Source organism: Trachemys scripta, chromosome 21 (genome assembly GCF_013100865.1).
Source record: "Trachemys scripta elegans isolate TJP31775 chromosome 21, CAS_Tse_1.0, whole genome shotgun sequence".
Taxonomy (NCBI): Eukaryota; Metazoa; Chordata; order Testudines; family Emydidae; genus Trachemys; species Trachemys scripta.
In genome coordinates this window covers 5,401,512-5,426,254 of record NC_048318.1, presented here as the reverse complement: position 1 = coordinate 5,426,254, position 24,743 = coordinate 5,401,512, and the positions used below count along the sequence as shown (strand labels likewise).

At 48.8% G+C, this 24,743-nt stretch overlaps 1 protein-coding gene across 1 annotated transcript in view; it reads right to left on the bottom strand.

Annotated features, from left to right (window-relative positions):
* Window positions 1-1,961: 1,961 nt before the first annotated feature.
* KCNJ5 (potassium inwardly rectifying channel subfamily J member 5) overlaps window positions 1,962-24,743 on the bottom strand; it is an 83,921-nt gene continuing 61,139 nt past the window's right edge. The window contains exon 3 of the mRNA XM_034754745.1: window positions 1,962-2,109. Within this exon, the coding sequence (XP_034610636.1) occupies window positions 2,105-2,109 (5 nt within the window). The 3' untranslated portion in view covers window positions 1,962-2,104. The remainder of the gene's footprint in view (window positions 2,110-24,743) is intronic.

Genomic DNA, 24,743 nt, shown 5'->3' with positions numbered 1-24,743 from the left:
AATGGACTTAGCGCTTTAGCAGTTCCAGTAATTTATTTTCCTTGTAAACAGAGATGTACCACTCCTGTGCCCCAGATAAACTTGTCACTAGTGAGTTCCCCACAACCTCCTTTGTCATCTTAATATCCTCTATCATAATAAGGATTCCTAGCCATGGCGGAGACTCGGTTTATACTATTTACTTTAATGACCTATTTTGTCATCTTAACTAGCTTGTTTACTGCTGGGACTGTATTGTCATTCTGCCAGAAGTCCTCATTTACAGTTTCTTTATTATTATTTTTAAAAGATCACATTTCTTGGAATGTGATGCAACCAGTCTATGAAACTCCCATGGCAAGAGGCCACAGATGTATTTGGAGTTTTGATTTAGGGGATGTTTCCCCTCCTCCCCCCCGTCAACCTCAATTACGTGTACTCCCACCCCCATATGATTCTGCATCACTGTTTTTTTCCCTTACTTTTCACTTTATGTCTTTTAATCTTTCAAAAGATACACAGCTGGTTATGACATTGTAATGTTGCCATAGAATTTCAAGTTGTGGGAGGAATTTTAATTGTGAAGGGTTTTTGGGAGGCAGGGGGCGGGAGGGTAGTAATATTTTTTTCCATCTGTATCAGCTGATTTGGTCATTTTAATCTCATTCCTCATCTCTTGGCTTGGCCATATCTGAGAGACCTATACCCTTGGATTAGATTGCATTTCTGTTTTTTATGAGAGGTCTCCAATCTTGACATGCTCGGTAAAAATCTGATGTTAATTGAACCATTTACATAGGTTTGGAGAGAGCATAATACTTCATGTTTCATTAGACTGTGTATTATGTGGAAAAGCTAGAGTAAGATAGCAGGCCACATTAAAAACAAACAAAAATCTTTGACACTCCAAACAAGGAGGGAGCCATAGAGACTGGCCATGTACAAGATTTAATTACCAATTACCTGTTGGTGATCTGTCTCAGCGAACCATGCTCAGTGTAACTAAACCCAGGAATGAGCCATGTGCATCTTTGGGGAGATAGCAACTTATTTTTTGCCTTTGGCTGACCTCCTCCAACTGCTACTCCCCTCCTGGCTTGGCCTCCCTCCTCTGAGGTCAGAGTTCAGGCAGCTGTTTGCCAAGGCACTTCTCCTCCCGTGAACACCACAACAGTCACGCTTCTCTGTTTCCAGTTATCATAAACAAAAGCCAGCTGTGTTGGGCATAGGTCAGGTGCATGTCCCAACATCAAGGTTAACCAGAATAGACAGACATAGCTGGATAGGCTCCAGGCTTAGAGTCAGTTTGATTAAACAAGATGAAGACACCTGATAGATTAAAACATTCACTCTCCCAGGCTGGCCGGAGCCTCTCTCTTTCAGCATCCCAAAAAGGCAAATCTCTGACTAAGGAAGTCTGCATACCACAGTAGCTCTTTCTGGTTTATAGGAAAGCCGAGAGCCATTTTTCTCCCCAACCTCCCTGATCGAGAGGGTCCCAATACTCATTAGCTCATGAAATTAACATGCACATCTCATCCCTTCTTCCAGCTCAGATGATCAATAAGCCACCTCTTCTTACACAGTTCCTTTGCATGCAAGCACATTAAAAATACCCCTATAAACCCATCAGCAACAGGCCTTTCCTCCCCACCAATGATCCCCAGTGTACTAAAAGAGACAGTTGTTTACTAGGCAAACCTTTGAAGAACTTAGTCTAAAACTTATCATACAAGTTATTCATACATTAAAGTGACAGAGCGTTGGGTTTTGTTTAATATGACTTGAAATGAAAGAGCTTAAGGAATTGCATCACTTCCTTATAAGTTTGTCATGGACAAAAATCCCCATGTATTTCCTAAATGAAAATGCGCCACCAACTTCCAATCAATTAATACTTCCATGTGCAAATAAATAACTTACTAACTTTAACTGACTAATTTTTTTATAGGTTATGTGGGAATATGTGCAAGTGTATACAGTACTTACTGGCAGGACACCAAAGAAGTTATTAGCATGTAGGAAAGGGATGTAAGATGACTCAATAGGGTCCCCAAATGGTTCTGTTTGAGTCTTGTTCTGGATGATCATGCCTGGGCAGTCCAGATGACAAAGCTGATAGAGATCATGCTGTAAAATTAATTTAAAACTTCAGTTAATTACAAGATTATGAGTCCCAAAGAGTGACAAGCACATTTGTGAATCTTGCAATCATCTTATGCCTTATTAATACAGCAATATAGAAATGTTAGAAACATTGGGAGTGCAGTAATCAAGCCATCTGCATTCCACAATATACTTAAACACTTCAGAAGTCGCATCCAAATGTTGTTTTTTTTTCTATGTACAAAGAATAAAATGCTCTCAGTAACAGTTATCTTTATTTTAGTCCAACAACAACAAAATAGAACAGGAGCAAAGTGTCTAGGTGGGAGCACAGTGTGTGCGCCTCCAGCATTCTGCATTCAACTGAACACAAAATGGCTCCCTATTCCACAGATAGCAAAATCTTTTGAGATTTAAAGGTGCAGTAGACAAGATGTTGCTCAACCATTTACATAGTTAAATATGCTACCTGTGTACATGTATTTCAAGAGAGAATTTTGGTCCATCTCTGAATTAGTAGCATTTCTCTTTTGTGCTGGCTTAAATACCTAGATTCCCTGTTTCAAGCTCAGTTATTGGGAAGTAATTAGAAGCACAAAATCATAGTCCCTGCTCTCCAAATATCTGAGCACTTTACAGGCGTTTATTAAAACTCTCTATCCCTCAACGAGGTAGAGAAGTACTAGCCCCATATTACAGACGAGGAAACTGAGGCACTAAGAGGTGAAATGATTTGCCCAAGATCTTATAGTGAGTCTGCAGTAAAGCTTGGAAAGAACCCAGAACTTTCGCTTTCCAAACAAAGGCCATCCCACTTTTAAACCCACTCTCACCCACTGTCCAGGCCTCCCTACTGGTAATTTATTTCCAAGTAGTGACTCTCCCGTGCTATTCTCTCATTTTGGGGGGGGGGGGGGGGGGAAGAACCACACAGATCTTGCAGTGGGCCCTGGAGTTTACTACAACCCTATTGTGTGGGTGAACAGTCAGCAGAAGCAGTTTCCAGAGGCATAGCCCTGCACTGCTAGCTATCAGATAAATGGGTTGGTCTCATACCTATGGTTCAGCATTCTCCTCCAAAGCCCTCTGGCTAGCAGATGGCTGGTGAGAAGATCAATGTGGGGGCTACATTTTTAAAAGCATAGTTCAATTCATGTCAGAGGTGAGTCCAAAACAAACTCACATGGCTGAGCACCTTGTAAGATACACTGAGGAAGTCAGACTCTGAAGTCAGATTCAGACTTTTTGGATTGTGCCTCTGTCTACATAGGCGTAGAAGGATTCGAGATTTTAAATTGGTAAGTATCATTTTCACTGTGTCCTCAAACTGATGAAAAAATATTTCCATCTGTCAAGGGTAATTCCCCAAACTGGCACTTCGAGTGCAGAAGGTGGGGGCCCGCAAGGATTCTAAAAATTAATACTGGCCACTCCAAGCTGGTATTAAACTCCCAAGCTGGTATTAAACTCCCAAGCTTTTCTCTGACCTTGGATTGGTAGATGCTGCCACCACCCAAATGCAGAACTCCTTTGAGAGCCCAGGAAGGCGCACTTGGGAATTCCTTCCTGTGGGGTTCCCTCAAGCCCTTTCAACCCCCATCCGGGGAAGAGCTGAGAAAGAAAAAACAAGGAAAAGAAAAAAAAAAAAAAAAAAAGGAAATAAGCTGTTGCCACCAGCTAATTAAACAACGTACACAAACCTCTTGACACAAAAAAATCCAATTCTGTTCTTAAAAAAGGTAAATTTTATTAATGAAAAAGAAAAAAATACATCTGGGAACTCAGGCTATTGCTATATTTTAAAAGAGCACCTACAAGGATTAAGCACCAAGAATAGCTTTCTTGAGGTTCAGCTTAAAGGTTATAAGCAAAACAAAGCACCCAGGGTTAGCACACAGGAGTCCACAAGCCATAAAGAAATAAACCTAATTGCCTCTTCCTAGACATTTCCTGATCTACTTACATATCTGGGGTTTCAAATGAGTAGTTTCTAGCTGTGATACCGAGGATTTTTCATACCTTGCCCCAAGCTTCTTACAGCATAGCTCTGCCTTGTCAGCCTCTCCCCAGGAGAGCAACCAGACAGACAGACAAAGGGGTCTTTGTTTCAATTTTTAAAAGTTCTAGCCTTCCCATTGGCTCTTTTGGCCAGGTGCCCACTCACTTTCTTTTACCTATCTACGCTTTACAGGTAAGCAATTAGAGAACAGCTACTAAGAGGGATTTTATAGCTACTGGCTGGCTGGGTGTCCATAAAAGGGAGCTACCCCCCGTCCCTTCATTTATCACACCATCATCATAATTAAAATTTACAGAGAGGCAAAAAATGTGCTGCTTGAGAATGTAGAGTCTGATTTAAGGATATTTACTTTGTATATTTTGCCATGTGATGCTGACAGTTTGTGCTTTAATTGTTATAAACCGTTAACTTTCTGGAATCAATGTCTACTGTCATTAGACAATAATTGTCTGACTCGCCCATAATTTCCCACAACTGTAAAAAAATTAAAAGTGGATAAAAACGGAAGATTATTTTTAATCATTATCCATGGACATCCTAAAAAATAAATGCTGAATTCTGCCAAACCTATGTGTACATGAAGGAATGTGGAAGCCATTTCATTTCTGGACATTTGATTAATAGAAACACTCAAGTCAGCTCCACATTGTTTTCCCCAAACCCACCCACCCATCCCCACATCGAGTGGTACAGGCTCTTCATGATGACCACTAAGTCTCTGTGCCTGGTGGATAACATATGCTGTCTATGGAGAGAGAGAGAGAGGAATATTTGTAGTCACAGCGGGTAAACGAGTGCTGGATGTAACGAATTTAATAGCATGAATTATTTACAGATACAGTCAGGATTGCCATCTTGTTACACAACAGTCGCAGCAGGGATTATTAATTTATAGCTACAGCTAATGAACTTTTATGGGAGCCTTGTTTGGTTAACAGTGGAGATGCTCTGGAAGGCTCCTCGGGAACCCCCCGCCCCACCCCTACATTTCAACCCTGACTCTGAACTCTGGTACCAGACTCCTCAATTGGCTGAAGATGTACTCTCTCCCCTAGGGCTGGGCAACAAAGAGGTGGCACTATCAGCCGGCTCCTTTAGGCCTGAATCCTGCATCAGGATTGGCTTGTGTGGGCCTCTGCACCTGTACAAAGAGCCAGTGGGATTTTGCAGCTGCAGATCCCAACACAGGATTAGGGCATAAATTTGAATAGCTTCCAAACCACTGTCATCTTCTGCTCTCCAAGCATGGCGAAGACAGCACCAATATGCTGTACACCCAGGCCTCTTTAAAGGCCTTTGCTCTGACTAGCCTAGCCCTTTTACAGGCAGCTCAGAAAGCCAGATGAGACTTGCTGGACCCTGCGGCTTGGGGAGCAGGAGTACAGTCCTTTGGGAAGGCCACCAGCCAGAGCTGGAGCAAAGCATTCTGGGCCCCAGGCTCGCTCGACATTCTCCCCTCCGGCTCCACTCCTGCACCGTGGGGCTCCAACCTTCCTCAGCTTGGCAGTGACCAGCTACGCAAGAACCATCAGCGGTGTTGGTGAGGGACGTGGCACCACTCCTTGACGGGGCAGGCTGGGCCTTCCTGGAGCTCTGCTCCCTGTGTACAGCGCTGTCTCAGAGGACAGAAGATTCAACCTCCACCCACCTGAGCATAGGACTGAGTGTGTGTGTGTGTGGGCTGCCCCTCCCCCCATGCCCACTACAGGGCTCTGTTGGGGTGCTGTTAGTGTGGGCATCCCAGAGAAGCAGATTTCAGGAATCAATGGGGTTGTTCATACTTCTGGAGATATTGGTTCAGGCAGACACTGCTGCACCAGTTCCACTTTTATTTCTTCACCTCCCCACGGTGGAAGAGACATATATTATAGGCAGGGCTGGTAGGTGTATATATTATTATGGTTGTCTCCTCCCCACTCTGCTGAGGTGGCACAGAGGAGGAAGGTGCCCGATTTAAGTGGAGGGGGGAAAGTAAAGCAGAGTAGAAGACTGTGAGGAGTTTTGGGGGAAGCAGAACTAAAGGCTGGTGGGGGTTGAGGGGGAGAGGGATTAGCTGGGCAAGGACCCTGGGAAAACAATGCTGTGTGTATGGATAGGAGAGAAAGAGACAGTGAGATCAGCTGAGAAACCAGCGTGCCAGTAAGGGTGCTGGGACTGTCTGGACAAGGACACTGGGACAAGGAGCTAGGGTGGGGCATTGAGATTGGCTGAGGAGCTCAGGGAGGGAAACTAGAAACCTGTGAGATGGAGCAATGGGGGCAGGGGGTGCAACTATAGGCTGGATGGGAAGAAGAGGGAGAGAGAGATCAGAGGAGCGGCCTGGAAAGGGGAAGCTGTGACTAACTGGATAAGGAGCTTTGGACTGAGACAGGAAGATCTGAAATGAAGGCTAGGGGCTTGTCTACACATGCAAAATCAATCTGGAATAAGGTAGTATGTGAATTTAAAGTGAATTAACTATCCCTAAGGCTAAGATTTTGTAACAGATATTTTTAGTAGACGTCATGGACAGGTGATGGGTAATAAAGAAAAATTCACAGACGCCTGTGATGTGTCGGTGACTTTTACTAAAAATATCTGTGACAAAATGAGGAGGGAGAAGGCTCCAGCACCTATCACTGCTGCGGCTCTGGGACCCCATGCCCCCCATGGCAGCTCAGTTGCGCCAGAGGGCCCCCTGGCGCCTGCAGGGGCCAGGAGCTGTGGGTCTCCAGCTGACAGCTCCAGCCCCGCTGCCCCAGGACTGAAGTCACAGCAGTCTCTGAAATGCACGGATTCATGACCTCCGTGACAAAAATCATAGCCTTAACTATCCCTGATTTATTTCAGAATAAGTGTTTACATGTGGAGTTAGAGTGCCTTATTTTGAATTATCTTAATCCACCCCCAAAGTGGATTAAACTAATTTTGGAATAAGGTATACTTATTCTAGAATAAGTATGTCCATAGATGGAGTTAATCAGGAATCACTATTCTGGAATAACTCCCCCTGTGGACAAGCTCTAAAACTGGTATGAGAAGCTGGAGGCATGGAGACAGGGGCTAGCTAGATGAGGACCATGGTCAGGGCCGGCTCTGGCTTTCTGGCCAACCCAAGCAAAAAAATAAAAATAAAAATAAAAAAAACCCGCAGCGGCCAGAACAGCAAAGCGAAAAAACAACCTGCAGCGCGGCCGGAGCCAGGGTGCAGGGGGACTCCCTGCCCTGCAGATGTGCCCCGGCTAGTGGGGGGAGGGAGTGGGAGGAGAGAAAGAAGGGGGAGGCCAGGGCTTCAGCGGGGCGCTGCCACGCGGCCCATTCCGCCGTGCCCCCTGCTGGGAGGGCTCCACACCGCTCCGGTCGGCTGGGAGGGAAAGACGTGGGCTGCCCTGCCAGGCTTGCTGTAGGGTGCTCCCGTCCTCCATCCCCTACAGGGTGGCCGGAGCGGAACAACCAAAAAAAAAAAAAAAAAGTGGCCGTGCTGCCCTAGGATTGGGCGGAATACCGCCTCCTACAAGCTGCCGCCCCAAGCACCAGCTTGCTCGGCTGGTGCCTGGAGCCGGCCCTGACCACGGTATTGGGATGAGGAACTTGGAGTGGGGGGAGATACAGAACTAGGTTGGAGAGGATGCGGCAGGGAACAGGCAGAAGTGTTGGGGACCACTTTGTCCTTTCGAGCCTGTAATGGCACCCATGTTTCTTCAGTCTCACCTTCCTCTGTCGTCAGCAACATTCCTTGTTTATTACAGGCGGTGTGTTCTGGATTTCCCCAGCAAATATCTGTGAAACCAATGGGCAATTTGTCCCAACCCCCTTGAGTCCTGGTCCACATTGAGGATGACAAGTTGCTATTGTTATCAATTACTCCAACAGCTCAAGGAGCAGTAGCGCTAGAAGGTTCCAGCCTAGCTAATGATCCATGTAGGTATCAAGGTAATCATAGAATCATAGAAGATTAGGGTTGGAAGAGACCTGAGGAGGTCATCTAGTCCAACCCCCTGCTCAAAGCAGGAGCAACACCAACTAAATCATCCCAGCCAGGGCTTTGTCAAGCTGGGCCTTAAAAACCTCTAAGGAGAAGATTCCACCACTTCCCTAGGTAACCCATTCCAGTGCTTCACCACCCTCCTAGTGAAATAGTGTTTCCTAATATCCAACCTAGACCACCCCCACTGCAACTTGAGACCATTCTCCTTGTTCTGTCATCTGCCACCACTGAGAGCAGCCGAGCTCCATCCTCTTTGGAACCCCCCTTTAGGTAGTTGAAGGCTGCTATCAAATCCCCCCTCACTCTTCTCTTCTGCAGACTGAATAAGCCCAGTTCCCTCAGCCTTTCCTCATAAGTCATGTGCCCCAGCCCCTTAATCATTTTCATTGCCCTCTGCTGGACTCTCTCCAATTTGTCCACATCCTTTCTGTAGTGGGGGGGACCAAATGATGTGACATGATCGAATTTCTGCTCACTCCACAGGGATTTTGTGAAAATAAATTTATTAAGATTTGAGAAGTACTCAAATACTACAGTGCTGGGCATTGTAGAAAAGTTAGTGAGGAAATTAAGAACTGTTTTTAGGGCACGGTTTGAATTTAGTGCACAGTCAATAAAACGTGTGGCCATACCTTGAACAACGAGGAGAAAACAAAATATTGAATGGCTACTCATTAAGTCAGCACGGTCCATCCTGCACACTGAATAAGGCAGGAGGCCTGTGGTAAAGATTATATGAGACCCTGTAATTAAAAATCATCTCAAGACAAAGCATAGCTGGAACATGGCAAAAACCACAAAAATGTCCAATAAGTTCTTGGAATGTATCAGGGACAATGTTTTGTTTCAGTTCTGGTTCTAACAAGGAGGAATTTGCCTTCAACTTTCAGATTTGCATCAATCTGGGTGAAAGTGATCATGGAATAATAGATTTTGGGATTCTAAGGAAAGGAAGGAGTGAGAACAGCAGAATAAAGACAATGGACTTCAAAAAAGCAGACTAACAGAACTCAGAGAACTGGTAGGAAAGGTCCCATGGGAAGAAAATCTAAGGGAAAAAGGAATTCAGGACAGCTGGCAGATTCTCAGAAAGACAATATTAAAAGTTGCAACAGCAAACTATCCCGATACAAAGGGAAGACAGGAAGAATAGGAAGAGTCCAATGTGGCTGTACTAGGAGCTTTCTGATGACCTGAAGATCAAAAAGGAATCCTATAAAAAGTGGAAACATGGACAAATTGCTAAGGATGCGAACAAAAGAATAGCAGCAACACGTAGGGACAAAATCAAAAAGGCTAAGGCACAAAATGAGTTACACCTCGCAAGGGACAGAAAAGGCAATAAGGAGAGATTCCTTACATACATTCAGAGCAAGAGAAAGATTAACAAAAGTCTAGAACTCACAGCACATGACATCAGGAAGGCTGAAGTATTTAATGTCTATTTTACTCCAGTCTTCTCAAGATCCCCTCCAGCCCTACATTTCTCTGATTCTAGACCGCTTGCCCACAAAGGGAGCAAAATAAGGTTGCGCACACAACTTTAATGTTGGCATTTACTCTCTTTTGAATGACTGACCTTTGCAACTTGAATAATGATCTTTTAACTCAGTTTGTGCGCACGTAACATATTTAAGATGAGAGCTGAGATTGTCATACGACTCCAGGAGCCCTACACTTGAGCTTATTGTGCCTGTACTTTAACATGGCCCTGGCCAGGGACCCCATTTTAATTAATCTCTGCTTGTGTGTATCTCACCATCTGCAAAAAAATTGAGGTTACTCCTACAAATTCCTGTTAAAGGATCTTTAAGTCTCTTTTTGAGCATTTTTACAGTTTATTCTGATAAACAGGCTGATGCCTAGAGCATATGCATCTTCACACGCATTATTCACCCAATAGACGGCTGACGCAGGAAATCAATCTTCATACAGTAGGAACTCAATTCACATTAATGACCACAAGGTCCTTTATAATGTACTGTAATCTATTTTGTAAGGCTATTTCAGATGGAGTAATACTAATCCTTGTAACAGACCTGGCTCTGCTGTTAACTCTTTGCTGATATGTGGGGGAGATGCTGAAAGTTTCAAAGAATTCAGGTTGGGGAGGATCAAGACCAGGGTTTTTGACAGTGACTAGTGATTTTGGGTGCCTGGGTTTGAGACATTTTTAAGGAGCCTGATTTTCAGAGGCCAGGTGCTCAGCACTTCCCCCAAATCTGGCCCCTCTAAGGTGTCTCAGGTGGGGCATTCAAGAACAGAGGCATCCAAAAATCATCATTAGATTTTGAAAGCCTTGGCCCTCATACGTAGCAGAGTTACTGACCCATCAAAACAGCTACTCCTCTCCGTCTGGTGAAGATGTATTTCTGGCATTTTCAAAAAGTCTGTGTTTGACCTAGTCAGAAGCCACTTTGTGGTACAGCACAAATCACTGGTTGGTGACCCAGTTTGGGTCAGCTCTGCTAACAATCACCTCCACTAAAACATCCCTGCATGCCAGAATGAAGCGAGCTGCAATCTGATGTTCCCCCCCCGTTCCCTAAGTCAGATAGAAGAATTTGCCTTCCCCAGTTCTCAACTACCCTTAGCAACGTTTTAACCGCACACTAGCTGTTAGCAAACAACATTGATAGCTGCTGTCACGACTCAGGCCATTAAGATCATCACTGCATAACTGGAGCACTGCTTCCGCTAGGGTGACCAGATGTCCCGATTTTATAGGGACAGTCCCGATTTTTGGGTCTTTTTCTTATACAGATTCCTATTACTCCCCACCCCCATCACGATTTTCACATTTGCTGTCTGGTCACCCTAGCTTCTGTTACCATTGAAATCAACAGGAATAGCAACAGCCTTCTGATCAACTGCATTTCGGATGGCATGTCATCTTCCTCGGGCCAGGCCACATGTCCTCAATAAGCAGGGATTTCCTCACTTTCAGGGCCTGTCTCTCTTTTTTTTTTTTTTTTTTTTTTTTTAAATGGAGATATCCCATCTCCTAGAACTGGAAGGGACCTTGAAAGGTCATCGAGTCCAGCCCCCCGCCTTCACTAGCAGGACCAAGTACTGATTTTGCCCCAGATCCCCAAGCGGCCCCCTCAAGGATTGAACTCACAACCCTGGGTTTAGCAGGCCAATGCTCAAACCACTGAGCTATCCCTCCCCCCTCTTGTCCCTGTTGATTTTTACTGCAGCAGAGTCTGGCCAACTGAATCCACGAAAGTAATGCATGTGCCCCCAGGACCATCCATCTGCTTCTTCCAATCATGTGTTGCCACTAGAGACTACGTTTTCCTCCCAATCACATTGCCACCATACCTTTCCCCACAAGTCCTCCCAATGAGACTTCTCCCTATGAGCCCCTTCCCCCCAGCTGCCTAAACCCACCTGTACACCCCACTCAACCTTTCCCCTCCTCCCCCTACCACAGCTGTCCTTCCCTCCCCATGTTGACCGTCCCCTATCTTTCCTTTTCTGTGCTGAAAGGAAACACACATCACTATTGATTTAACCTTAGGAAAGAGCTAATCCCAGGGTGCTGACTCTGCCCCTGGAATTACTATGGCTTTAGTCCATTTTCCTCCAGCATTAAACAAATAGTAATTTGCAGCGGTGTCTAAAGTCATTTCCTTGAGTGCAAGGAGAAGTATTTGTTCTCGCTGCCTGGATTTGGTGAGTGGAGCGTGTGCAATGAACCAGAGGCGTTTGTGTTTTGCTAATGCTACATGTGATTTAAAGATACACATCCCCCTCCCGATTCTGCAAATACCAAGAAAGTGAGAAGATTAATGATCTAGCCAGGCCGGAAATTCACCATGTCAGGGCTTTTAGCCATATGAAAGGCAGTATTAGCATTCAATGCTATCAGCAGGCAAGAGAAGTGGAGAAAGTGACTGTGGTCAGCATCTAGGTGAGGAGGAGGCAGTTGGATGGGCAAGACTCACTGCTGAATTGTCACCTGCAGAAGGTGCTGCAAGAAGAACATAAGAATCCTGCTCTTCAGGGAGATGGGACTCAGGGGCATTGGGATGGCAGTGCCAGTGATCACAAGCCTGGCTCTGCTGCAGACAAAGGGTCTGTTTACACTGCGGTCAGAGGTATGACTGCAGGAAGTGTATCCGGGCTAGCTAGCTCAAATAACAATATCAGTGAAGCCATGGCAGCACGGATTGTACATCACTTCCTGGAACCCTGGGTTTGTACTCAAGTGGCTAGCCTGTGCTGCCTGGTCTCACTGCTATTGTTATTTGAGCTAGATCAAAACTAGCTCAGGTATGTCTACATGTGTTGCAGAGGCATCTCTGATCACAGTGTAGACAGACCCTTCCATACTCTGCCCGTCACCTGCTTCTCGCTGCCCTGTCACAATCTCCCCACCAGCCCCCTCTAAGTTCTGTAACCTGAGTACAAAGGAGTTGGGGCTCCCCTCAATAATCTACACTGCATTGTAAACCTGGGCCCAGACTCAGGTTTGAGCCCCAAAGCCCTACTGTCTAAATGCAATTTGTCTGATTCAGGTCTGCAAGCAACTCAGGACCCAGGCCTTAGGACCTGCCCAGGCGGGTGGATCTGAGCCGGAGTCCTGCTGTGACTCAGGTCCAAGCCTTGGCATTTTGCAGTGTGGATGCAGACCTAGTCAGGCCTGCAAAGTGCAATATGGATGGATTAGCACAGCTGTGAGACCTGGGTCCGGCAATTGCAAACCCAGGCTTACAACGCAGCATAGATGCTCAAGCACAGCCTTGGAAACACCAAGTCCACAAGCCCATGTATGTCTACAATGCAGTGTAGACATACCCACAGAAACATTCAGCTCCCACCCTGCCAGGCACTGAGGTGCACAGAAGGAAAGAGACAAGAACACACCCCTCTCTGCCTCACTCTTACCATCACCTGCCTCTCGCTGCACCACCCCACCTCCCACACCAGCCCCCTTTAAGTTCTGTAGCCTCAGTATGAAGGGGGTGGGGCTCTTCTCAATTGCACTGGCATATGATCAAGGACCCCCTTTACCACCCAGCACATCACACCAAAACTTTGCTGCTCCAGTGCCCAATTCATGTTGCACAGCTATGCTGAAATTTGCAAGACCTAGGATTACATAGGGATTTGGGCAAGTCATTCAATCTCTCAGTGCCTCAATTTCCTCATCTGCAAAATGGGTACAACAGCACTGCCATCCTCTTATTGTTTGTTTGCCTTGTCCATGTGAACCCCCATCCTGCAATCAGACCAGCTACTGCAATGAGCTGGGCCTGTGTAGAGGTCACAAGTGCAAGAGTCTGTACGAATGAATCTCACTGCAGTTAGGTCTCTCAGCCCATTAGGAGGCAGGGATTGTCTTGTACCATTTATCTGTACAGCACCTAGCACAATGAGGCCGTGATTCTAAGTGCTATTATTTGTGTGACAGTGGGCCTAGTCAGGGACTTGGAGGGTAGGGGGGCACTGCTGGGCTGGGGTCTGCACGCGTGCACACACACACACACACACACACATTCCTTGCCCCATAGAGCTTAACAGTCTACTAGAGAAGGGTGCCTTTAGGTGGTACCACACTCCTGATGAGTTAATATTATTAACAAGAACCACAGCTTGTGGATATACAAATATTTTGTTTTCTGTGTACTGCACCTTTAAATGTAAGGTTCCTCTGCTGGGGGAATAGTATGGTGAGGGGGTTTAGGAAGGGATCTCAGAGGGACCTATGAGCCAGAGTAGAGCATGCATTTGCTTTAGATTAAGGTGAAGAACAAGAGCCCCCTAGCTGGAAAGGACATGTTTGGCTCTAGGCCAATCAACAGTTCTAGAAATGCACCATGACAATGTAACCAACACCTAGTGGTTATGTGCATCAGGCTAGGGGATACAACCACTTCCTACAGTACAACTAGGGTAGGGGGCTGCTATCTGGTGCTCCAAAGCCTGGCTTTGGCCTCCCGCTTAGGAGGGGTCTCTCTCTTTGCAGACAGCCTGCAAAGGCAACATTTCAGCCCTTTCCATCCCCCTTACCTCCAAGAGAAGGTCACTGTCTTCCTTGAGGCCATCTTTGCTTTCTAGAAACACAGAGGCTTTTCCTCTTGCTCTGTCCTTTCCAAAGGGAAGCCAACCATCTCCGTAAAAAAAAAAGGGGGGGGGGCATACAGCTATGGGGAACTCAGTATGACAGGCAGACTAGACAAGGGGCAGAGAGAGCCCAGGGCATGGTAAACCAAGCACTCTGGCAAAAAAGTGACTACCCCTGCTGTATAAACACAGTACACAAGGCTTCAGCTAAGCCTGAAAGAATGGTCCTTTTCTGCACAGGGTAACTTCAAACTCACGCAGCTTTCAACTCAACAAGCAAGAAACTCACCCCAAAGTCCTTTAGTCCCTGACTAGCTGCTCCCTTCATTGCAAATGGACATTAGAAATCACCCAACCAGGGCTATAACTTCCACCTGGCTTCTAGAGGCTCACTGGTGAGCTCTGAGTAACTCTGTTCCCTCAGCAGCAATCAAGGGTTAATTCTCTCCAGCTGGGTTACTTGGCAGAGGGGGATGAGGGCCACCAGCCAGCCCTCACTACTTCTTAACCCCTTATTGGCCCTGAGTACATTCCTGGGGGTTGGGGGGAAGCTAGTTGAGAATTAGTGTGGTGGTTTTGTGAGAAAATTTCAAATTAATTTCTAGAGAAAGTAGGTGGGTAAGGTAATATTTTTTACCAACTTCTATTGGTAAAAGAGACAAGCTTTTGAGCTTACACAGAGTTCTTTCACCTACAGAAGTTGGTCTAATAAAAGGTATTACCTCACCCACTTTGTCTCTCTAATATTCTGGGACCAACAGGGCAACAACAATGCTACAAATTCATTTCTGGTCTGTGGCTCTCAAAAGGGAGCTTTTGTTTACTCGATTTTTTTTCTCACAAAAATTTGTATTGAGAATTTTTGGTCTTGAAAATCTTCCATTCCCCCCCCGCCCCTCAGATTTTCCCCTTTGAAAAGAAAAGGGAGGTTTTTGCCAATTTTTTTCATGTTTGGCTTTGGTTGAAAAACATTGAAAAATTTGAATCTATTTTGGGAAAGGGAAAAATTATTCATTAACAAAAAATTCAAGCAGTTCTATAGAGGAGTATTAGGGCTATTACCTGTGACAGTCTTGGGCAAGGTGGCTTCTCCCCTGAATCCCAGTGGGCCAGAATCCCCATCCCCCATTCACAACCACTTACTTCATTAAATAGCCTTCTGTTCTGTTTCCCATAACTCCTTACAATAGGTAAGATTCTTGGAGATGCCTGTGGTCTCTGGAACATTGGCACTTCTGAGATGTAGCTGGTATGTTTATATTTAGGGCTAGATGGTTTTCTTGTCCTGTGAACATGTATTACACAGCCCACTCTGTGCTAATCCACAGAAGATATGAGTCTACCACAGCTAGCCTTGGCTTGTTAGGTTGAGGTGTAACAGGTCATGCTTTTAGCTCTGGACATCCCCGGGTCCATCCCTGGCCTGTCAGCCAAGATGGTGGCCATCATGTCTACCCAATCAGAGCTGAACTAGCAAATGCAAGCCTGATGGCAACGGCAGAAAGTGTTAATCTACGTAACTCACTGCCGCATGATATTAATGAAGTGAAGAATTTTAAAAAAGGATTTGGTATTTATATGAATATGAACAACCATATTCACATTAGAAAATTATATATATATATGAGGCTTAAATCCTCCTCCTGGAGGAGATGAGCCAACAGTTAAGTGCCTGGAATTAGGAAGAAGCTTTGCCTATGTACAGGTTATTCCATAATTGTCCAGTATTGGGTTTCTACAATTCTCTCTGAAGCCCCTGCTGTTGGTCAGTGTCAGATAGGGCCCCAGACGAAATGGGCAACATGACAGAATGTCAAGTATCAGAGGGGTAACTGTGTTAGCCTGGATCTGTCGCTTATGACAGAATGTGGCATTTCTATGGGCAGGTTCACTGAATGCATTACACAGAATTTTCATTTGTAATGATGGCTGATGACCTCAAATTGGATCTAATCTATTCTTCCAAATGATCCATTGTGGATATTCCTAATACACCCATCACTGTAATAACACTTGGTCTTACAGAACACTTGTTATGCATAGAGCTCAAAGTGCTTTACACAGGAGGTCAATATCATTACCTCCATTTTACAGATAGGGAACCTGAGGCACAGAGATGAAGTGACCTGGCCAAAGTTGTGCAAAAATCCAGGGACAAAGCTGGGATTAGAACCCAGGTCTCCTGAGTCTTAGTCCAAGTCAGAGCAGCCACATGGGTGTTGAGGGTACTCAGCAACTGGTCTGATCAAAATCCAAACTTCCCCAAGTTAGTGGGAATTGGGACCTGCTCTAGTTCATGCAGTAATGGAAAAAGGGCCAAGTTGCAAACATCAGATGTGGATCCAGATCTAAAGCCCTTTGGTATCAGATTTCCAGTTTAGGCCCTTCCTACTTTGAATATTGTGAACGTGACCATCTTCTGAGTGATTGCCGGTGGTTTAACTCTGCAGTGCTGGCTGTGCTCATTTCTGGACACCGACAACATAATTGCTAATGAACAAAGACTCCTAGGAACCCCATTCCTGGGGCATTTGCAGGTACTGGTGTATCACAGTCAGCAGTCTGACCAAGCTTTCCCTGCAATTATTTAGCTGGTGTAACACTATGTAAATTCCTGGTTCACCACTGAGCTACTGTATGTCTTCTTTAACAACAAACTTGCATGTTTAGAAATTTCTTAAGAGCTGCATCTCTTAGCATTTAAGTTTTCATCAGCACTTTCCTGGAGCCTTTTGTTTTGTCAGCTGGATGCTGGCAGTACAATTGTCCTTGCAATGTGCTGCTCTGTCAGTTTGGGAAGTGCTGATCTCCCTCTCTAGTGTTTAAGTTCCCCTAGCCTAGAGGCTCATTACTATATCTCTCAGCTATCTCTCCCACATTAAAGGTGTGCCCTGCAGCTCTGACCTCTATCTACCTGTGGCCCATGCACAAGCCACTAGGAGCTCCCTTGTGCTAACTGAGTTACATGGGGATTTACTCAGTGATGGTGCAACGTACAATAGGGAGTGGTTCCATCACAGTCGAAGGGGAACAAGCTAGATATGACCCTCTCACTTCTGGATCCATGATCAGCTCGTGCAGTCTGATTTTCAACTCCTCAGACTGGCTAGGATTCTGCAGACGGCCCTTCAGACGCAAGGGACTTTATGCCATCTGCGGAGCAGCCTGGGGCACAGAGATTAGCTTTCAGCATCATGTGCCTAACAAGTGAATACGTTTAGGAATCCTATGAAGACCCATAAATCTCTGCATAACTCAGTATCCAGGGGACAAACTCTCCAAGGCGCTGGTGTGGACTCTGAAGTGTGTTGGCCTTGATGGAGTGGAGACTCTAAGATGCAATAGCTAAGGGCTGCAGTGCATTTGGAGAGTTGTGTGCTCACTAAGCTCCAAACAGCAAAGAGGGGTTGCAGGTTCATTACTGCACATGGGCACAGTGGAGGGGGTGGAAGGCCCTGTCTGAACTCTGTCTGGTTTTGGTCAGTGCTATTAATCTTTGAGAATTAGTATTAAAGATAACAACAGAGCAACCATTATTTCTTCTTCGAGTGCTTGCTCATATCCATTCCATTAGGTGTGTGCGCGCCGCGTGCACGATCGTCGGAAGATTTTCTACCCTAGCAACACCGGCGGGTCGGCTGTGGAGCCCCCTAGAGTGGCGCCCTCATGGCGCTGAATATATACCCCAGCCGACCCGGCGCCCCCTCAGTTCCTTCTTACCGCCCCTGACGGTCGTTGGAACTGTGGAGCGCGGCATAGCTGATCTCCACTCTCCCTAGCTTCATTTGTTATAGCAGTTAGATAGTTTTAGTGTTTATAGTTAAATAGTTAATAGTTGTAAAGTTGTTATATTAGTTCAGGGGATTAAGGGGGTCTCTCCCCCTTTTTTCTCCCCCGGCACCGGGACCGGGCTCATGCCCAACGCTCCCGGCTTCAAGCAGTGCGCCTCCTGCGCAAAGCCTATGCCCACGAGTGACCCGCACGACTCCTGTCTGAAGTGCCTGGGAGAGTCCCATCAAACAGATAAGTGTAAGATCTGTAAGGCCTTCAGACCTAGGACCAAGAAGGAGCGGGACTTTCGGCTCCGGCAACTCTTAATGGAGGCGGCACTGAGTCCATCCACTACTCAGGCCCCGGCACCTAGCGCCTCGGTGCGCAGTGCCCCGGCGGCGCCGGCAGCGACGACCACGCGAGCGGCGTCGGACAAGCCTCCCCGGCACCGGACCTCGTCGGCACCGCAGGTACAGCAAGTGCCTCGGCGCCGTTCGTTATCCCCAGGGCATAAAAAAGCCCATAAAACGGGGACCACCGTGCCGAAGACGCCGGCTCCCCCAGTGCCGGGGGTAGAGCCGCGTCCGCCGGTGGAGCACCGGAAACAGGTGCCTCCAGCACCGTCGACTCCGGCGCCGAAGCCGTTGAGTCCGGTGCGGACAACGTCTCCACCGAGACCGGCGGTGATTCAGTGCCTCCCGTCGACTCCTGAGACCTTCGAGGCGGCGAGAGACTTGATAGCTCTCACGGAGCCGGCACCGCCCCAACCACCGGCACCGACTGCACCGTTGACTCGCCCGGTACAGTCAAGAGGGAAACCTGCCTTGATGCGCCCTCCATCACAAGGGCTGGAACCTCGGCGCCGATCCAGGTCCCGAAGCAGGTCCCCACGCCGCTCGCAGTCCCGGCACCGAACGTCTCGGCACCGGTCGTACTCGCGGCCAAGATCATCTTCGCGGCACCGCTCGACGTCTCGGCACCGATATGATCGTCGGCACCGATCAACGTCGAGACGCAGTTCTCGGCACCGCTACGGTCGACGCTCGACGTCGAGAGGCCGCTCCCGGCACCGGGCATACTCCAGGTCCTCGTCGAGGTCCAGATCCGACTCCCGGCACCGACGAGGTCATCGGCACCGGTCACGGTCCCGGCACCGGTCGCCGGCACCGCGTGGAGATAGAAGATCTCCGGACCGGCACCGTGCGGCACCGCAGCCCACGGGATTGGTCCCGACTCTCTCGGCACCGCCATGGCCATCGAGATCGGTGTCTCGCTCCTCAGAGGACCTGTCGAGATCGGCATACCCTCCTCAGGGGCAAGCCGAGGAACAGGACTTGGGCCATTGGCAGGGGATGCCGGAGGACCATTCCCATGGCCCATCTCACTGGTCGTTTTGGACCCCGTGGGCGTACCACCAGGAGCAAGGGGCTCCAATTCCCTCGACCTCTCGCTCGGGTCACTCCGTGAGAAGGGCCCCGGAGTCCACCATCTCTCGGCCTCCGCCAGGGGACACGGAGGCTTCCGTGTCCGTCGCACCTGACGCCCTGGACCCAGACGCGGGTGATGCTCCAGCCCGGGAACAGGGAGACCAGGACCGGCCCTTGGATCCGGTTCCACCGGAGGCATCTTCCTCTTCTTCGCCAGACGAGGCAGTGGCGGGCACATCCTGCACAGGCCCTCCTCCGATAGATCTTCGGGCTCACCAGGATCTTCTGCGCAGGATGGCCCGTAATATGGACCTGCAAGCGGAGGAGGTAGTGGAGGTACACGACCCGATCGTGAACATCCTTGGAGCGGATGCCCCATCGAGGGTAGCGTTACCCCTGATCCGCACGATACAATCAAATGCGGATACGATATGGCAAACCCCTGCCTCTATTCCACCCACAGCGAGAGGGGTGGAAAGAAAGTACTTTGTCCCGTCAAAGGACTATGGGTACTTGTACACCCACCCACAACCGTGTTCCCTGGTGGTGGCATCAGTGAACGCACGGGAGCGCCACGGACAGCAGGCGGCAGCGCCTAAATCAAAAGAGGCCAAGCGCCTTGATTTGTTTGGCCGTAAGATTTACTCAGCCGGTGGGCTGCAACTCAGAGCGGCAAATCAACAGGCGCTCCTGAGCCGTTACAATTTTAACTCCTGGAACTCTATGGGGAAGTTCAAGGAGTTGATTCCCCAAGAGTCCAGGGAAGAGTTTGGGGCCATGGTAGAGGAGGGTAAGAAGGTGGCTCGGACCTCCCTACAGGCCTCCTTGGACATAGCGGACTCGGCTGCGAGGACCATGGCCTCGGGTATCGCTATGCGGAGGATCTCCTGGCTTCAGGTTTCGGGTTTGCCTCCGGAGCTGCAGCAAACCCTACAGGATCTCCCCTTCGAAGGGCATGGATTGTTCTCGGACAAGACGGACTCTCGCCTACAGAGCCTCAAGGACTCGAGAACAATCATGCGCTCCCTCGGGATGCATGTTGTGGGCCCTCAGCGCAGGCCATTTAGGCCGCAGCCTCAGCGCTTCTACCCCCCCCCCACCTCGACAGAGACAAGACTCGGCCCGGAGGCGAGGACGAGGTGGTAGGAGAAGGTGGACCGGCCCTCAACCTGGTCAGAACCAAGGGCCACCAAGACCACCTTCAGGTCATAGACAGAACTTTTGAAGGTGCGGTCGAGGACGGCGCCCCAGTCATTCCCCAGGATCCAGCCCCCTCCTTTCGGGATCGTCTCTCCCACTTCCACCGTGCTTGGTCCCTTATAACTTCGGACCGTTGGGTCCTCCGCACGGTGGGGAGGGGATACGCTATCCAGTTTTCTTCTATCCCCCCCTCCTCCCCCCCTTCCCCGTCCCTCTTCAGGGACCCTTCTCACGAGCAACTTCTTATACAGGAGGTTTCTACGCTCCTGGCCATGGGGGCCATAGAGGAGGTTCCGATAGAGTTAAGGGGCAGGGGATTTTATTCCCGTTACTTCCTGATCCCCAAGTCCAAAGGAGGTCTGCGACCCATCTTGGACTTGCGCGGACTCAACAAATTCGTAGTAAAGTTGAAGTTCCGCATGGTCTCTTTGGGGGCCATTATCCCTTCCCTCGATCCTGGAGACTGGTTCGCCGCCCTCGACATGAAAGACGCATACTTTCACGTTGCAATCTACCCGCCTCACAGACGCTTCCTGCGATTCGTGGTAAACACGGTGCACTACCAATTTGCAGTCCTTCCCTTCGGCCTATCCTCGGCCCCAAGGGTGTTCACGAAATGTATGGCGGTCGTGGCAGCGTACCTTCGTCGGCAAGGGATACAGGTGTTCCCGTACCTAGACGACTGGCTGGTGCGCGGTCGCACCAAGGAGCAAGTTCAAGCTCACGTCCACAGAATAGTGCACACATTCAACGAGTTGGGCATCCTACTCAACAAGGACAAATCCACTCTAGAACCTACCCAGAGAATAGAATTCATCGGCGCAGTTCTAGACTCCAGACGTGCACAAGCCATCCTGCCAGACAACCGCTTTGGCACCATCACGAACCTCATTCAAGGGCTCAAGGCCTTCCCAACTACCACGGTGAGGTCGTGCCTTACCCTGCTGGGTCACATGGCTTCCTGCACGTACGTAACCAGGCATGCCAGACTTCGGCTTCGCCCACTTCAAACCTGGGTGTCATCAATATACCGTCCACATCGGGACAGCCTGAACATGGTAATCACGGTCCCGAACTCGGTCCTGGCCTCCCTAACCTGGTGGCTAGATCACAATGTGGTCTGCGAGGGGATGCCATTTCACGCCCCACAACCCTCTCTGCACCTGGTCACAGACGCGTCATCTCTGGGTTGGGGCGCCCATCTCAACGAACACCATACCCAGGGCCTGTGGACTACACCCCAGCTAGCCCTGCATATCAATGTTCGGGAACTGATGACGGTACGCCTGGCGTGCCAGGCATTCCTCAATCTCCTACGTGGCCGCTGTGTGCTGGTTCTCATCGACAACACCACGGCCATGTTTTACATCAACAAGCAAGGAGGAGCACGTTCGTCAATTCTATGCCAAGAGGCCATTCGCCTGTGGGACTTCTGCATCGCCCACTCGATCCATCTCACGGCATCGTTCCTCCCTGGAGTCCAGAACACTCTAGCGGACCGACTCAGCAGGTCCTTCCAAACGCACGAGTGGTCTATCCGTCCGGACATCATACATTCCGTCTTCCAGAAGTGGGGGTTTCCCCAGATAGACCTGTTTGCATCCCGAGACAACAGGAAGTGCCACATGTTCTGCTCCCTACAAGGTCGAGCTCCGGGCTCCCTCTCGGATGCGTTTCTCCTTCCCTGGAAAGATCACCTGTTTTATGCCTTCCCTCCGTTTCCTCTGGTCCACAAGGTACTGCTCAAATTGCGCAGAGACCAGGCACAGGTAATTCTGATCGCTCCAGCGTGGCCGAGACAACATTGGTACACCACACTGTTGGAGCTCTCGGTTCAGACACCGATCACACTTCCATTATGTCCGGATCTCATATCTCAGGACCACGGTCGGCTGCGTCACCCCGACCTGCAATCACTCCACCTCACAGCGTGGCTGCTCCATGGTTCACCCAGGCAGAGCGGCAATGCTCGCACTCTGTCCAACAGATTCTGCTGAGCAGTAGAAAACCCTCAACACGGACCACGTACCTGGCCAAGTGGAAACGGTTCTCCTGTTGGTGCGAACAACGAGCCACGCCCCCGTTGCAGGCACCCATTCCTCTCATATTGGAATATCTCCTCTCCCTAAAACAGCAAGGGTTGGCGATATCTTCAATCAGAGTTCACCTGGCTGCTATATCAGCCTTTCACCCGGGGGAACTCGCGTCCTCGGTATTCTCTAACCCGATGGTCGTTAGATTCCTCAAGGGCTTAGACCGGACGTACCCACAACAGCGTCAGCCCGTCCCGACGTGGGACCTCAACCTGGTTCTCTCCAAGCTCACAGGTCCTCCATTCGAACCACTAGCCACCTGTTCACTCTTGTACCTATCCTGGAAGACAGCCTTCCTCGTAGCCATCACCTCAGCAAGGCGAGTTTCTGAACTCAGGGCGCTTACATCCGAGCCCCCTTATACAGTTTTCCATAAGGATAAAGTGCAGCTTCGCCCACATCCTGCCTTTCTCCCCAAGGTGGTTTCTCCATTTCATATCAACCAGGACATATTTCTCCCGGTCTTTTATCCCAAACCACATGCCACTCGCCAGGATCAACGTTTGCATTCCCTGGACGTACGAAGGGCCCTGGCCTTCTATATTGACCGCACAAAGCACTTTAGAAAGACGACGCAACTCTTCGTTGCAGTGGCCGACCGAATGAAAGGCTCACCGGTCTCCTCACAACGCCTATCCTCCTGGATTACGTCTTGCATCCGGACTTGCTATGACCTGGCAGGTGTCTCAGCACCGCACCTCACCGCTCACTCCACGAGGGCCCAAGCCTCCTCGACTGCTTTCCTGGCACATGTTCCGATACAGGACATTTGTAGAGCGGCGGTTTGGTCATCAGTCCACACGTTTACAGCTCACTATGCACTAGTGCAACAGTCCAGGGACGATGCTGCATTCGGGTCAGCGGTTTTGCACACAGCAATGTCTCACTCCGACCCCACCACCTAAGTTGGGCTTGGGAGTCACCTAATGGAATGGATATGAGCAAGCACTCGAAGAAGAAAAGACGGTTACTCACCGTTGTAACTGTTGTTCTTCGAGATGTGTTGCTCATATCCATTCCAAACCCGCCCCCCGTCCCCACTGTCGGAGTAGCCGGCAAGAAGGAACTGAGGGGGCGCCGGGTCGGCTGGGGTATATATTCAGCGCCATGAGGGCGCCACTCTAGGGGGCTCCACAGCCGACCCGCCGGTGTTGCTAGGGTAGAAAATCTTCCGACGATCGTGCACGCGGCGCGCACACACCTAATGGAATGGATATGAGCAACACATCTCGAAGAACAACAGTTACAACGGTGAGTAACCGTCTTTTCCTGGCACTGAAAATGCCTTTGGGCACCACTTCCACAGCTGTTTCCTTGAGTGGAAGTTTTTTGAGTCTAACCACACCCTTGCAAAATAGATCTCTTCTGCTTTTACATTTAGGTGCAAAAGAGAAAGCCTATAGACACCTGGGTGCGTGCAGATCTGAACCCATTGCCTGAGTTGCCAAGCCATTCACACTGTGTATTAATGGTCACTCCATACTCCAGATTGCCATGCAAAGCTTAGGAAGGGCACATGCTGTATCAGCATAGCTCCTTCTAGTGAATTTAGCTTCAGGCATCTGTACAAGGAAGATAATTAAAGATGGTCTCAATGATCCATAAATCAAAGGAGAAAGATTTTGGAAGGACAGAAAAGCACCTCAAAGCCATACACACAGTACAGTATAATATCCAGAGAGGTTCTTTCCGAGCACTGCAGCATGCTGAGACTTGACTAGAGAATCCAGAGGGGAGATGGTTAATCTCTGGGTGGTGGCGCGGCTTTGGATTGCTCAGCTTGACATCTAAATACCAGCTCTACCTCCCTGCTTGGACTGTGAGGGAAGAGGCAGGCGAGGCCAGTCCGCTTGGGAAAAGCTGCTGAGCTGAGGGGGACATGACTGGCGGTGAAAAAAATGTCAAAGGAGAGAGTCATGCGCTGGCAGGGAGATTTCTCTCTGTACAGGGAAAGATCTAACTAGTAACAGCGTTCCACTGCTGTCTCTGCGGAGGGGCTCAGGGCAGTTCATAAGCGTTAATGAAGCCCCATCCTGGGAGGGAAGTATCCTTGTCCCTGTTGTACAGACGGCTCAGTTGAGGCACAGAGAGGCACAACATCAAAGTGG